At 47.1% G+C, this 15,547-nt stretch overlaps 1 protein-coding gene across 1 annotated transcript in view; it reads left to right on the top strand.

Annotated features, from left to right (window-relative positions):
• The window catches only part of DNAI1 (dynein axonemal intermediate chain 1), a 245,842-nt gene that overhangs the window by 39,444 nt on the left and 190,851 nt on the right, over positions 1-15,547 (top strand). The window contains exons 10-12 of the mRNA XM_067530888.1: positions 2,270-2,354; positions 6,010-6,127; positions 8,809-8,852. Coding sequence (XP_067386989.1) covers positions 2,270-2,354; positions 6,010-6,127; positions 8,809-8,852 — 247 coding nt within the window. The remainder of the gene's footprint in view (positions 1-2,269; positions 2,355-6,009; positions 6,128-8,808; positions 8,853-15,547) is intronic.

The raw sequence follows: 15,547 nt of genomic DNA, 5'->3' as shown, positions 1-15,547 counted from the left end.
AGAATCTAGGGTATAAAGTCCATATGTAGTATTGTACCATTGGCTAAATACATCCTGAGGAGGTTTTATTCAGCTTCCTCCGAAGCAGAGCTGGTCCAACAGTTAAAAAAAACAACAACAAAAAACTGGATTTGGGAATATTTTTGTTCACAACAGTTCTGATTTCAGTTCACTATTATTAATGGGGTCATAGCTGTAATCTGGCAACACCTGGATGACCGCTGGGCATTTGTGAAAATGTTTGCAACCCCTGAATGTTAACATAATGGTTCAACTGAAAATTTATCCCATAAAGTGTGTGGTTTGTTAACCACGCACTATTCTCTGTTTTGCTGTTTAAAATGATTCCATTATCCAGCCCTGTGGCAGTAACTGTCCCATGGTCATAAGTGACCAAGGACACAACATGAAGAGCAATCCATCATCTGAAATGATTTACCCTTTGAGACTGTCTTTAGCACTTTGCTTCTTTGGGATGGCGTATTTGCAGGGACCAAAGGGCTGGCATGAGGGTGTTGGCTTTATTAAACCCTATTGCGGAGTTGTCGCTGATATCTCCTTCCTAAGTGTTCAAAGTTCCTTCAAAAGCAGGGAAGAATTATAGCTATAATATGTTATTTGGTGGTGGTGCCAGCAGTTACTGTATTGGCATGAGGAGGATTTATGTGTTCTGGATATTTTATTACACCGCAGCAGAACCCTTGTTTCTACGATAGTAACTGGTGGAGTTATACATTGCGACTGGCCTGCTGCTGAAATGTAAACATGAAGCATTTCTCAAAAAAGAAATATCAATGCTAGGCCAAGCCATTTATTTTCAAAGTACTAGTCCATTATCCAGTCAAAATGCAGGATTCCATTCACCTTATTGCTGATCTATAGCGTAGTTTACCTAAAAACCCAAACAAAATATTTAGTTAGCTGGCAATCTTGTACAGTCAGAGCCAGGCCAGGAGTGGCCTACAGAGGAAAAATCAATTTCAAATGGACCTTTAAAAACATTAGGTGTATCAATTCCATTGGAGATTAATTTTAATAAGATACAGAATTCATCAAACCTCAAAGACTAGGTAACCCAATCAGGAAAGAGCTTACTTTGATTTATAAAAGCTACAGCCTAACTGGCAAATAAGAAAACTGACTTATGACTATTCCACTTCTTCCAGAGAGAGTTTTATTGACTCACGCTCAGTTCCTGAAAACAAAGAGGTTTTTTTTGAAAGTCACCCTGTTTCATACTCACCAAATTAAAACAGATGTTGGCCTTCAAAGACTAGCAGTGTTTTGGGGATGGAAATCTTTGAAGTGTGGAAAGGGCCTTGATGGGCAAAATATCAAAGCTCAGTGCCCCCGGCTTTGAATTCTCCGCACATAGGGAGAACCCTACTACCCCCTAGCATGGCAACAGTGTAGGCAGTGACGCACTGCTTAGGTGAATGGAGTACAGACATGGTGAAAGACTCCAGCAGCAGGGAAAAAACTCTGGCAGGAGGAGACAGTAGGGAAAGGCTCCAGCTCCCACTGCAGGAGCTTTTCCCTGCAGCTTTCCTCTGCCAGAGCCTTTCAGTGCCGTGTGTAGCTGCACACCACAGTATGGGTGGCAGCCTGCTACATGTAGCTACACATGCCCTACTTGCTACCACCAGTGACGTGCAGTGTAGACAGACCCCTAGGTATATCAGTGTAACCCTGAAAGGCCTGAGAAGAGCCTGAACTGCCGGGTTTGGGCTTCCCCAGAGTTCAGAGGGGGAAAGTGTTTGGGTGTGGGCCCATCACTGGAATTGCCATTAGGGGACGGATCCAAAGAGCTGCACACACCTCCTCAGTCTACACTGGGTTTTACATTGTGCAGTGCTTTATCGGTGTTTGTCAACACTTAGTAGCACCACATCTGCAGGATGGGACCTTCCACAGTGCTAAAACAGTGAGGAAGCTAATTCTTATTGACTTTCAAAGGCAATTGGATGCCTAGCTGCCCTGCGGGCCTTTGAAAATCTCCCCTGCGGCGTGTATGACTCTATTAGCTATGTGCTGTATGATACTGTTGATCTGCATACAACTTAAAGTCGTATTACCAGAGATTTAATGAAGGGCTTTTAAACCCTTTGATCTTTGCTTGGCAATATGAGACCCTGAATCCCTTAGAGCAGAGATCCAACAGGGTGGCGGGGATCTCTATCTAATTCCAGGGAACTACTGCACAGATAATATCCCTTTCTTTCAGCACGTTGGCTGTAAAATTGCTCCCCCTTGTTTTCCTTTTTGGCAGAGTGATGACGTAACCAAGGTGACAAAGGCAGCCAAGATAGTGGAGCGGATGGTCAATCAGAATACCTTTGATGACCTTGCACAAGGTACGGCACGCACCGCGAGACTTTCCTTCACACTCAGGCTGTCAGTTCTGCAGAAGGGACCCACACCCAGTTGTGACAAGCGTGGCGAAAGCGCCTTGGAGGATGCAGGCTGCAGGTTTTCAAAGTGGCCTAGGAGAGTTCCAGTCAATGGTATTTGGGTGCCTATGACTCTGACTCCATTGGAAAGCCCAGCTGTAATCAATTACAGTTGACCACTCTGTGAAGCAGGCCCTTGATCGATGCCATGTTGCCGCTCACTTCCTCAGAGAAGTAAGAGGCTACTCAGTGTTTTCAACCCTGCAGCCACACCTGGCATAAGGACTCCCATGGAATCATCACCCGTGCACAGGAGAGGAGGAGGATTGGTGAGAAATGTAACTGAGAAGAATCCCTGTTTGCTCTTCAGACCGCCTGGACAATGTGAATCCTTTCACTGCGGTGGGCACAGCCAGCCAACACAATCCTCAAATCCTTTACAAATCCTTTACAGCCAGGACACATGGAGGATTCACTGATTCTATATAGAATCGTAGAATCATAGAATATTAGAGTTGGAAGGGACCTCCGGAGGTATCTAGTCCAACCCCTGCTCAGAGCAGGACCAACCTCAGCTAAATCATCCCCGCCGGGGTTTTGTCAAGCCGCAGCTTAAAACCTCTAAGGATGGAGATTCCACCCCCTCCCTAGGTAACCCATTCCAGTGCTTCACCACCCTCCTATGGGAAAACTTTTTCCTAATATCCAACCTAGACCTCCCCCACTGCAACTTGAGACCTTTGCTCCTTGTTCTGTCATTTGCCACCACTGAGAACAGCCTAGCTTCATCCTCCCTGGAACCCCCTTTAAGGTAGTTAAAGGCTGCTATCAAATCCCCCCTCATTCTTCTCTTCTGCAGACTAAACAAGCCTAGTTCCCTCAGTCTCTCCTCATAAGTCTTGTGCTCCAGCCCCCTCATCATTTTTGTTGCCCTCCGCTGGATTCTCTCCAATTTGTCCACATCCTTTTTGTAGTGGGGGGCTCAGAACTGGACACCACATAGCCTCTCCTTTGAAGCCTCGAGGTCAACTTAAAGCTTCCCCTACATGGCAGAGACCCTGAGTGAGGGCTATAGCATTTTATTCTGATGTATAATGGTTAGGGCAGAGAGATGTGAGTCAGGACTCCTGGATTCTACTTCTAGCTCTGCTGTTGAATGATTTGCTAATCTTGTGCAAATCACTTACCTGCCCAGATCCTCAATTGCACCATCAGGAAAGTGAGGCTAGTAATATTTCTCTGCCTTCCGGGGTTACTGTGGGGACAAAGTAACAAGTGGGAGTTTGTAAAAGGCCCTGAGATCCTCAGTGTGAAAGCACCTCAGAAGTGCCAAGGATTATTATATAGTTGTGCAGCAAGTGAAATATTGCAACATTCAGGTGTTGTATCTTCATAACCCTAGAAAAATTAGAGCAGGGCATCCAGGGTGGCATTTTTGGGTTGAGTTAAATTTTGTCTTGATTCAAAGAGGAGATCTGCCACTCACAGGAGAGCGATATCGATACACTGGGCCAGATCAATGGCTATTAGCCAGATGGGCAGGGATTGCTGTTTGCCAGAGGCTGAGAATGGCTGATGGGGTGGATCATTTGATGATTCCCTGTTCCATTCATTCCCTCTGAAGCACCTGCCATTGGCCACTGTCAGAAGACAGGATACTGGGCTAGATGGACCATTGGTCTGACCCAGTATGGCCGTTCTTATGTTTATCCTCAGCTGGTGTAACTCAGCAGAGCTTCATTGACTTCCTTGGAGCTAGAGCAATTAACATCTTTGCTGCCGAGGATCTGGCCCTTTGCCTTTCTGAGCACTGCAGGCCCTCCCACATGTCTCTGTGACATGGGGAGCGCTGTGCCTGTAGATATTGGGAGAGCACGCCACAATTTACTGTTGCTGTCTGTCCTCCTCCCAAGGGACCTGCATGTAACAATAACACCTACCTTTTACATAGCACTTTTCATCAGCAGATCACAAAGTGCTTTTACAAAGGAAGTCAGTATCATTATCCCCATTTTACAGATGGGAAAACTGAGGCACAGAGGGGAAATGACTTGCCCAAGGTCAGCGAGCCGTAGAGCCAGGAGTAGAACCCAGGTCTCCCGAGTCCCCAGCTGGAGCTTTCTCCACCGGGTATGCACCGTGTTTCACAAGATGCAGGGTCACAGCCCAGAGGTGCTTGCCATGTAAGGGCCCAGTCCTGTGTGTTCAGTGGGAGATGAAAATGCTTAGTAGCTCATAGAATTGGGCCCCAAGAGTCAGCAGAGTGTTCAAAGACCAGGCTGAGGAAGGCAGCAGAGTGCCAGAGCTGAGTTGAATGGTGGGAAGGTAGGTGAAAGAACTGAGGTGTTCTGGTACTAGGGTCATTGGTCCAGTATTAGACAGGTGCTTGGCAGAGAGAGGCTCCAGGCATAAATGTGCCATTAAAAAAGGCACAAAGTCACAAGAGGAGGAGGGGGCGAAGGGAGCATTAAGGAGCGAGAAGAGGGCAGAGTGCAGGGTACAGAAGGAGGGGGCAGAGAAATGAGAGCTGAGATGTAGGCAGGAGCAGATCTGGGGATCCACAGAAAGCAAAGAGCCCAGCCAAGTCCATTCATTTAAAGGGCATGCACTGCTCCAAGCAGGCTGGGATCTAGGCAGCCATCCAACAGGCCCAGGGACTCTTGATCCTCACTGGAATATGTGCCATGCTTTGCAGCCACTTCCCTGTGCGGGCGCGTTTCCTTTCATGGTGCAGGCACTGACAGTCTGACCTGCCTGCACAAAGTAGCTGTACGAGCCCATCCATTGTGCCAGCTTTCAACAGGGAACAGATGCTACTGGGACAGATTCGATGCCTTGTCCGTTCTAAGGGGGCCCCTATCTCTCCCCACTCAGATTTCTCCCGACACCTATCTGTACTGTGACACTCACTGTAATGGCGTTGGGAGATGCGGGATTGCGTTACTAGAACTTGCATTAGGAGGAGATTGCTGATCAGCACCTGCTCACCTTACTTGGTTGTGGGACTCTTTTTCCCTGCTCTCTGTTTTTCTGTGTTCTTAGCACCTTGATTTTTGTGGCAGGGACCATGCCATGTTTGATGTTTGTACGGTCCCCCGCACATGTCTGACACAGCCAGAAACAAATACATCATATTGGTCTGTCTGCAAACTCCTGGTGAGGTTGTGTATGGCTCTACAGTTGCCAAAAGAAATTGAGCCAGTGTGGCCCAGTGCCTGAGCCAGTGCACTTGCAACTTACGCAGCCTGGGCTCCATTCCCAGCTCTTGCACTGAGCTGTTGTGTGACCTTGGGCATGTCATTTCCTCTCCCGCCCTTTATCTGTCTTGTCTGATTAGTCTGTAATCTCTTTGGGGCAGGGACTGTCTTGCTATGTGTGTGTACTGCACCTAACACAGTAGGGCCCTGATCTTCCTTACGGACTATAGACTCTGGGATACAAATAATAAATCACAGGCATGAGAAGTGCATATGGCACCAGCACGCCAGTCTGTGCCTTCGCCTACCCTGTAGCTAGGGGAGAGGAATGATCCTATGCTACACCTGCAGGCACTGGTTACAGGCACTGGTTACAGGCAGACCCTTTTGAATGCACTGATATTAATTTCCTTTCCTTTTAGACTTTAAATATTTTGAGGATCCCTCCGACGAATACAGAGACCAGGAGGGGACTCTCCTTCCACTGTGGAAGTTTCAGTATGACAAAGCCAAGAGGCTTGCAGTTACTGCCATCTGCTGGTGAGCTGATTTGTTGCAGATTTTATCTCATCTTCCTTGGGCTAGAATGGAATGAAGTGGCTTGCAAGATTGCAAGACGTCCCTTTGAATTGTCATAACTGGGAAGTCTAGCTCCGTTATCATGGCAAGAAGTCCAACATTTTGTTTAAAAACATCCTGAATCCTTTCGGTGGGAACACTTTGTTTGAAATAATTCAGTTCAACTATTGTTCTTTGGTGGTGGCTAACCATGCCAGGTGCTTCTGTGAAGGAGGCATCTGCTATGGTACCAACTGTGCCAAGCACATGCTTTGCCCTTCAGTGGGAAATGAGCACAGATCTGGCTTAGTGTGGAGCACCAGGGCAAAAAGGTTAAATAAATGGATCAAATAAAAGGCCCTTCCCTTAAGAATCGTAAGGCCAAATTGGACAGGTCTCTGAGAACATACGGTAGGGGTCAATCCTGCACTGGTTTAGGGGGAGGTGGGAAAAGGACTATATGAGTAAATAAGTCCCTTTTTGGAAAGCAAAGGCTCCGGTTTGTGCACAGAAAGAAAAGAGCAGGATGAAGTGCTGGTACGATTGCTCATTCTTCTTTGGGTAATGGTCCCTACTGGATTCCACTGAGGGTTATGTGCATGCTCTCACGCCTGGGTCCTGAATTATGCCAAAGACGCCGGTGTTCAAGATCTGCACTTCCTCCCTTGCTCATTTTCGGTTAGCGATGAGCACCAGCACTGCCTATACTGCTTGGGGGAAGCCCATGTTGCATCCACGTGCAGTATCTGCCTCTCCTTCCCTGCCCGGATCCAGGAAGGCTGAGTTCTCTGCCTCAAGAAGCACCTCATGGAGGTTGTCATGAGGTCACAGTGAGATCCAGGCCAGGGAACCCCCTCATATACACTGGCCTAAGAAATTAAAGCGTGCACCTCCTATCATGGAGCTCCAGTCTGGTTCCGTCGGCACCAGTGCTACGGACTCCATGCCAGGGCCTAGCCGGGAGACAAGGAAACATGCACATAAGCATGGTTGTACGTCTTCCTCCAGGCCTAAGAAAGACGCTGCATCATCCATGAGTTCCAGGCATGAAGAAGCGGCACATTCCAAGGCCCACAAGCACGACAAGAAGTGGCATTTCACGATGGACCTGCTGGTGCTGGTTCCCGAGCAGCATACCCCTTCTGCAGAAGTTCTGTGAGTCATTGGTTCCGAGGTGGCCCTCCATTGCTGTTCTGGCTCTGGTTCCAGCCATGGACCGTGTGCCATTCACACTGGGGAGGCTTGAGTCTACTCCCAGTCCTCATGAACTGTTTGCCTTGGATGACGTTAAATCTCCACGTCTTCCAGTGCACTCGCCTCCTCGGAGGGCCTGCCCCCTACTTTGGAGTTGCCACCTTCAGGTCGTGTTCCTGAACGCTTCCCTGTTGCTCACCCTGCTCCGCCGGTCCCGCCCTTCGAACAAGGATCCAACTCCTCAGACGAAGCCCTTCAGGAAGTCTCCTAAATTATTCATCACTATTGCAGAGAGGATTAAGGACCAGGCCATTTCCACCCAGAGGATCTCTAAGTGGGTCTCGGGGTGCGTTACGCTCTGCTACTAATTGTCGGGTGTGCCTCCACTCCTTGGCACAGGAGCTCACTCCACGAGTGCACAAGCAACAACTACGGCTGCGCTCCACAACGTGCCAATCATGGACATGTGTAGGTGGCCACGTGGAGTTCAGTACACAGCTTGTCCTCCCGTTATGTACTGGTGCACAACTCTGTGATGGATGCCTCATTCAGTGCATCTGTCCATGGGTCCTTGCACCCTCCTCCTGACTGGGTACTGCTCGTCAGCCACCCTCAGTGAAATGTTCAAATGGTTGGACCCTCTGTGACCGGAAACAAAATGAGGTTGTGAGGGGCCTACTGTGGATTGCCCCAATTGAAGACAAGTTGATGGAGGCTAGGCTACGTGGGCCTGGGCATATCCAGCGGAGATCTGAGAGCTATATTGGGAAGATGGCCCTAGCAATGTTCGTGGATGGAAGACGAGCAAGGGGGAGGCCGAAGACTCGGTACATGGACCAGATATCAGCGGACCTCAGAGAAACCAATTTGCATGACAGCCAGGTGTACAATCATGAGTTCTGGAAGAAGGCTATAAAAGTTGCTGAGCCCGAATAGGGAACTGGCAAGGAAGAAGAAGAAATCTGTGTGAATGATCTTATGTCATGGAACTTGCATGCCGTCTTCCCAAGCACCAATCACTGGCCAATGCCAGACAAGATAAATGAGTAGGTGGGCTCTTGGTCTGATATGGTTTGGCAATTCCTATGCTCCTCCCCTCATAATGATGGAAACTGAGACCTTTTCTCTCTTCCTCTAAGTTATGTTTTTTTTTTAAAAAGTATATTTTCAGTGATTGTGAAATGGAGCTTGGGAGACCAAAAAATGTTACCATCTTTGATATAGCCCTCCTTTCTCCTCTGATATTGCCATCATCTCCTGTTGTCCAAGTCCGTGCATAGGTCTTGATCCTGCAAAAAATTATGCACATGCAAAGCTTTTGTCACATGTGTAAGTGTTTGCAGGATCAAGCCCTAGAGTGTGTGCTCTTCTGGGCAGGTAATCTGGCTTTATTCTGTGAAGCCCATGCACAGCTGTTGAGTTAGATCATTAATAATTAATGCTCTGTTACATTTACTTTCTTGTTACAGGAATCCGAAGTACAAGGATCTGTTTGCAGTGGGACACGGCTCTTGTAAGTTACAGATCAAACAATATAATTCAGCCACCCAAAAGAGACATTTCCAGGTTAAATAAATACGATATAATTTAAAAATATTGCACCACCATAAATATGTTTACCAAAATTGCACACGCCAGCATGATGGTTAGAAATCTGGAATGCTGGCCCAAATTTTCTCGCCCCTGTGTTACTAGCATCACTTTAGATCATTCAAATCTAAAAAAAAATTAAAAACCAAACATTTGCTGCTCTTTTATTGTTTGCATTTCACTTAATTTGTACAACAAAAGTAGATTGGTCAGTTTCCCTTTTGTTTTAGCAGACTCTCTAGTCAATTTCACTAATTAGTTTTCTTGCACTAGCACACTCATGGACCAGGCTTCAACTTTTGTATTGCAAACACCATAGGAGAGTGTCGGAATCCAAATAGAAATCTGTTTTAATTGAAACGGCTGTGTGCAGTTGCTATCTACAAGAGGGTAGCAGCTTAAAACAAAGCCATTGTCAACAAGTGTCGCCCTCTAATCAGTTCCCTGAGGGTGCCATGCTGTTATCTTTGTATAACCCCACTGTCTGTATCAGCAGCCTGGCGTGGTGATTAGGTTTGCCTCCTTCCTGTTAATGCTGTATTTTGACATTCTATTGATTTGTACTCTGCCTCTTTCCTGTAATATCTGGGTGGGGTGATGATGCCACTGAAGAGTCTCTATATAAACATCTTCTTCCACCCTGCCAGCCACTACTCCAGCTTTAATTTGAATCCTTACAATAGCAAACATCTCCTCAGTCCTGGGATTGAATTCTCACGGGCCAGATCAGCTCTTTCTATAGAAATAGTTGCAGGAAGGAGCTCCTGGGTGGAGCAGAAGCCCCACACTGAGTTTTTCTGAGATCATTCCTTCAGGCCTGGGGCATGCTCGTCGCACTGCTGGCCATTCTGCGTGAATCCCAGAAGCCCGCAGGCCCCTTGGGGGCCCCTCTGCGCTGGCTCAGAAGCCCTCTGTGCCTCTGCTTGTTTTCGTTGCAGCATGGCTTCAATATAGCCATGCTACCACAGTTCCTGCACAGGCCCTTCTCTTGATGCCGCTGTCCTCAGCAGGAGAGGAAGTCAGAAGAGCCAGTCACAGCCCCAAACCAGTTGGCTTTTTTCCCCACAGAGCTGGGGGGGTGGAGGGGAACGACACAATCCCTATCCATTTACCCCTAACCCTGCAGAGGGGCTGGGACAAGGAGAGCAATACCACGGGGGTGTTCCCTTGCTGCAGGAAGAGGGCACTTTGCATGATGGGACCCTGCACAGCAATGCTGTGGGTGAGATGATCTGACTCAGTTTGAGTCCTGCGGGAGCTGCCAAATGATCCCTCCCATCTTCTCTACCTGGATATTTTTTCTCTCCTTTCTCACTATTTTTATTTGTTTGTTTTTAAATTTAAAATACTGATTCTACAGGAAGGCATTCACAACTCTCCATTCAGCTTTTGAAACAAACAAACAATTTAAGGAAGGGCAGCAGCTGCTGCTGAAGGTAAACACTATCTGGAAATTACAGATGGTGGGGTTAGTCACTGCAGCTTTTGGAAAATGAAACAGAATTCACTGGTGTGGTGACCTGGCTGCGAATACCACGTCTGTGGCAGCCTGCCACTTCATTTGCTAAATATGTCCTTGTCAATGTAAGCTGTATCTATAACGTGGCTGTGTAATTCAGGCTGATAAAGTTAGAATCCACTGTGCACATTCTTTGCTGAGGAAACGGGGTTTGCTTCAGTTTGAGGAACACAAGTCAGTTAAAAATCATATATTAAATTTAAGGAGCCCTTATCTTATTAATACTATCTTGGGTTAGTAAAACTGAAGGAATTTGACAGTTTTATTTTATGCTACTTCTGCTCTTTGTTTTAATCCTGCACTTCCCTTAGCCCTGACAATGAAAGCAACCGGTCAGTTTCTCTGATGCTAGTACATTTCACGTTCTGGTTCTCCTTCCCTAGAAGGGTGGTGCCAATGCTGCAGGGGAATATTTTTTCTTTAAAATTAAGCTCTGTCTATGAAAAGCCATGGAAACGTTCCTCTTGCTGTTGGTTTGCATAGAGGCCCAAACAGACCTGACAGAATCTCTTTAATTCAGCAAGTCCCAGCTCACATGTTAAATGCCGGTTGGGGACTGGCCTTTGCAAAAAGGTGGGCAGGAGTGGAGTGGGTATGGAGACTGCTCACCTTGAACTGCCCGCACAAAAGCCTGTCATGATCACGGTCCATATGCTCAGACGAGTGCTGGGACAGCTACCAAGGTGCGCTCCCAGTCCCAAAGAGGGTGGGGACGAGGCCGAGCTATAACCTCTCTGCCCCAGGGAGTAGGCCTGCCGCACACGTAGCTCAGAGAGGGATACAAACTGGAGAAGAATCTACCCTCTGAGACTATTTTAGGTGATTGTTCCACTTGGTACAGCGGGCAAAATTTCATCTTCACTTACATCCATACTATTTTTATTTGTATTATGGTAGCCTCCAGGCCCCATTGAGCTAGGTGCTGTACATACACATAGTAAGAGACAGTCCCTGCCCCAAGGGGCTTACAATCTGAATAGGCAAGACAGACAAAGGAACTATCATCACCCCATTTTACAGCAGAGGGGGAAGCCAAGGAACAGAGAGATTAAGAGATTTGCCGAAGGTCACACAGGGCAGAGCCAGGTCCGGAACCCCGATCTTCTGAGTTCTAGGACAGCCCCTTCATCACAAGACTGCTTTCCTCTATCTCGCTGACTTTACCAGTGTTGCAAGGCTACAAGTGAAGACATTGACCTGCTACCTAAAGCATGATCTTTGTTCAAAAGTGAAGGGTCCCATTTGCAATGGGTCAGTTTCATTTCTGGGGGCTGAGTCATCCCCAGCAGAAATGGTCCTAGTCTCTCCTGTGCTTGTATCTTGTTTCTGGAGTTGTCACTGGTGATCTATCTGGACAAGTGCAATATTTCTGAGTTGCTAATATATGTGGTTTATTGGCCGAGGGCCATCTCCTCTTTTTAGCATTTTTTTTTCACTAAGAGGGTGGTGAAGCACTGGAATGGGTTACCTAGGGAGGGGGTGGAATCTCCATCCTTAGAGGTTTTTAAGGTGTGGCTTGACAAAGCACTTGCTGGGATGATTTAGTTGGGGTTGGTCCTGCTTTGAGCAGGGGGTTGGACTAGATACCTCCTGAGATGACCTTCCAACTCTAATATTCTCTGATTCTCTGATAATAAATGTGTCTCCAGTATTGTCATCACGATTTGCAACTCAGGACATTGCCTTTTGGCTAGAAATAATTTTTTATTCCCTCCAGAAAGACATGGCTTTTTGTTTTAGTTGTGTTTTTGAATAAATGAGATCCATGGGATTTTGGCTGGACTGTCATTAGTGCCATGCAGGATCCTTGGAAAGTGTTTTTTGTGCTGGATTTGCTTTCCACCTCACTGACAGAACAACACTGACACATCCCAGAGCTTAGCATCTCCTGGTGTCACGCTCTAGAGGTAAAGGTGGCTGTGACAAGCATTCAGAGATGACTTTCTGTATCAGGCTGCCAGCAGGAGAACAGTGGTGTTCTTCTGCCAAAAACCTTCTCTCTTATGGTTTTTCTGTATTACAGGGGCACACCTTCCCCCGTCCCACGGGTGGGCAGGGAGAACAGACTTACATAAAGGGTACTGAGGGTTGTCTGAGGGATTGTCTACATACATGTTTTGAACTGCTTTGACGATATGGATTTGAAACCAGTGTATTTAAAGCAGTACCCCTTGGTGTGGAGGCAGCATAGAGGGGCCTGTACTGGGATAGCGTATTTCCATCGATTCACGAGAATAAGCTATAATCATATGTGGCTCCATTATCCTGGTATAACTGTGTCCACGCTAGGGGTTGTACCAATTTACCTATGTTGGTAAAAAAAACCCACAAAAAACGTGGTAACCAAAACAGTTAAATTGGTACAAAATCTGTGTAGCGCAGGCCCTGGAGATTTAACTGGTCTCGTTTTGCTCTAGATAGTGCTCCACTAACACGAAAGGCTGAAGGTATCTGTGCTGGAGCAGGGTGAGTTGACACAGAAATGTACTGCACTCAGTGCTGCTCTAGAACTTTCCATCAGCTCTGGACTTTGAAGGCAGGTCAGTGCTACGGAGTGGTCAGGATGGCTTGGTAAGCTGGGCCTGAGCAAACAACAGCTGTTCTTCTTCGAGGAGTGTCCCTGTGGGCGCTCCACTTTAGGCGTCTGCGCGCCCTGCACCTCTAATTGGAGATTTATGGCAGCAGTGCCTGGTTGGGTCATACACGCGCTGTGTCGTCTCACACCGCCTCCAGCGATTACATAACGCTGTGTTGCCAACTGTCCCCCAGTTCCTTCTCTACCGCTTTTGGCTTGAGTTGGAGCACTTAGCAGCGCCTCTTAGCTCCACTTAATATTAGATGTCGGATAGTTATTAGTTAGTTAACAGTTAGATAGTTAGTTATTTCTACCCTTCCTGTTCACCTTAACTTTTTCTGTTAAAAATAATTAATTATTATCCCATTAGGTAAATAAGTTTCAGTTTTTTCCATTTACCTCTTAGTATAATTTTTCCTTCCCCCCCCCTCAGTTTGGGACAGAAAAATCTCTGGCATGCCTGGTTTTCCGGGATTCAAGCGCTGCCTGACATGCAGGTTTACAATACCTATTTCAGATGGACACGCACAGTGTGTCCACTGCCTTGGCGAGACACATATCCCACAAAAGTGCTCACATTACCGTGATCTAAAGGCCAGAGTAAGGAAGGCGAGAGATCTCCAACTTAAATTCCTTATGATGGAGAAATCTCTGCGACCAGCCTCAGACCCTGAGTCAAGGACCTCCCTCCCTCCCAACTATTGTTATTGGCAGTTTCTGACAGAGGTACTGTCACAAAAGCTCCTACTAAAAGCCCTTGCCCAAAAAAATGACTAAAAAACAGGCTCAGACTTCGCCACCCAGGGAGTCTATTAAGAAAAAGCACTCCTCAGCTGCTGAGACCACATTGGTAACGTTGGTATTGAGTGTGTCAGACTCCAAGATGCCAGGACCGTCCGCTGCTACCCAGAGAGCAAAAGAGCCTAAGTGGGCAAGCCCTGACAAGGCTCAAAGGGCAAAGGAAAGCCCTCAGCCTCAGTACCCATGGAGCCGAAGAGACATTCAGCACAGAGCAGCTCAACATTGCTGCAGTTAGTGCACCACCTGGGGTGCCTATGGTGCATAGCACAAGATCCTCGGTACTGGCAACTGCAACTCACATCAGTACCGCCAGTTATGCCGACATCAGCACCATCCCTTCCGGTATCGCAGCAATTCCTGAGATAGAGAGACCTACTGGTCTCATCCACTCCAGAATCCTCACTCTTTGGTACCAACGTTATTCCAACCCGCTTAGTCCTGAGCCACCTGATCACTCCAGTCAGGTCTGCCTCCCCACCTCTCCAGCAGTGATGAGGAAGAAGATGAAGGGCAAATATATTCACCCCATCATTCTTCCCCTGCACACTCATCCACACCAGGACCATCCCACCAGTCAAGCTACCACTCAAGCTCAGAAGCACCAAGCTGGTATGGCATCCTTGAGCACTGCCTCCCATGCCATTCCCACACAATCGCTCTACTGGGACTCATGGGCAGTGTACAGGGCACAGCATTGAAGCCCCCCAGCCCAACAAGATTGAGAGTGCCACGATCTTCACCATCACCCATATCAGGACCCTCAGAACCTCAAGAAGAGGCAATTGAGGAGACTGAAGAAGCTTCTGATCAGGAAGCTTCACCACCGGCAAACCTATCATCCTCATATCTGGATGAAACAATAATGCCCCCACCACCTAACCCAGGGGATGATTTCAAACAATTTCTTTTAAAGGGAGTCCCTGGACATATCCTTGGAAGAAGTACCCAAGTCTCAGCATAAATTGCTGGACATATTCCAAACATCTACCTCAGCAAAGATAGAACTGCCAATTAATGATGCCATCATGGATCCTGCCAACACCATCTGGCAGACACCAGCAACAGCACTGCCATCATGCAAAAAGTCGGATAAAAAATACTACATCCCATCTGAAGGAATGGAATCCTTGTTTATGCACCCAACACCAAACTCTTTAGTGGTGGATGCAGTAAAACAGGGGGGAAAGCAACACCATAACAGGACAACCCCATATGACAAAGACTGAAAGAGGCTAGATCTCTTCGGTTGCAAAACATACTCCTCTGCAACATTACAATTTTGGATAGCAAATTACGAAGCCCTTCTATCAAAATATACACATACAATTTTTTATAAAATGTCAGAATTTATTGATCGGTTGCCAGATGACAAAAAAGAACAATTTACGCCCAACATCACTTCAGGTCACCTCATTGCTAGGACAGCTCTGTAGGCCTCACTCGACTTTGCAGACACTGCAGTATGCTCTATTGCTACATCAATAGTCATGTGATTTTTATTTCATCATGGCTCCATCTTTCAGGGTTCCCCAGAGACGTGCAGTTGATGGTTGAGGACCTGCCTTTTGAAGGCCCAAAACTATTTGCGGTCAAAACTGAGGAGTTCCTTCATACTCTGAAGGATTCAAGGGCAATGTTAAAGTCGTTGGGCATCTATACACCTGCAAATAAGAAAAAACAGGGCAAGTATTATACACAGAGATTCTGGCTGCCTTATGCATAG

The sequence above is a fragment of the Emydura macquarii genome, unplaced genomic scaffold, assembly GCF_026122565.2.
Source record: "Emydura macquarii macquarii isolate MOO-44397 ecotype Brisbane River unplaced genomic scaffold, CSIRO-AGI_Emac_v2 contig_3114, whole genome shotgun sequence".
Taxonomy (NCBI): domain Eukaryota; kingdom Metazoa; phylum Chordata; order Testudines; family Chelidae; genus Emydura; species Emydura macquarii.
This window is presented reverse-complemented; position numbering and strand designations above follow the sequence as displayed.